Raw genomic sequence first — 669 nt, 5'->3', positions numbered from 1 at the left:
GAGGCTTTTGTGCCGAGGTCTGAAGGACAACACCAGATATGAAGTCGGAGTCCAGGGAGGAGAAAGCAGAGGTAGATTCCATGCATGGAAGTAGACACCTCATTGCATATTCATACACTACCGTTCAAAAGTTTGGGGTCACATTGAAATGTCCTTATTTTTGAAGGAAAAGCACTGTACTTTTCAATGAAGATAACTTTAAACTAGTCTTAACTTTAAAGAAATACACTCTATACATTGCTAATGTGGTAAATGACTATTCTAGCTGCAAATGTCTGGTTTTTGGTGCAATATCTACATAGGTGTATAGAGGCCCATTTCCAGCAACTATCACTCCAGTGTTCTAATGGTACAATGTGTTTGCTCATTGGCTCAGAAGGCTAATTGATGATTAGAAAACCCTTGTGCAATCATGTTCACACATCTGAAAACAGTTTAGCTCGTTACAGAAGCTACAAAACTGACCTTCCTTTGAGCAGATTGAGTTTCTGGAGCATCACATTTGTGGGGTCAATTGAACGCTCAAAATGGCCAGAAAAAGAGAACTTTCATCTGAAACTCGACAGTCTATTCTTGTTCTTAGAAATGAAGGCTATTCCACAAAATTGTTTGGGTGACCCCAAACTTTTGAACGGTAGTGTACATTGTGATATATATATTGTAAGAGCG

General features: G+C 39.0%; 1 protein-coding gene across 1 annotated transcript in view; it reads left to right on the top strand.

Moving 5' to 3' along the window:
- The window catches only part of LOC133658211 (uncharacterized), a 29,092-nt gene continuing 28,423 nt past the window's right edge, over positions 1 to 669 (top strand). The window contains exon 1 of the mRNA XM_062059978.1: positions 1 to 71. Within this exon, the coding sequence (XP_061915962.1) occupies positions 39 to 71 (33 nt within the window). The 5' untranslated portion in view covers positions 1 to 38. The remainder of the gene's footprint in view (positions 72 to 669) is intronic.

This window comes from Entelurus aequoreus, linkage group LG10, assembly GCF_033978785.1.
Source record: "Entelurus aequoreus isolate RoL-2023_Sb linkage group LG10, RoL_Eaeq_v1.1, whole genome shotgun sequence".
Classification (NCBI taxonomy): Eukaryota; Metazoa; Chordata; class Actinopteri; order Syngnathiformes; family Syngnathidae; genus Entelurus; species Entelurus aequoreus.
Note: the sequence above shows the minus strand (reverse complement) of the source record. Positions and strands in the feature narration are given on the sequence as shown.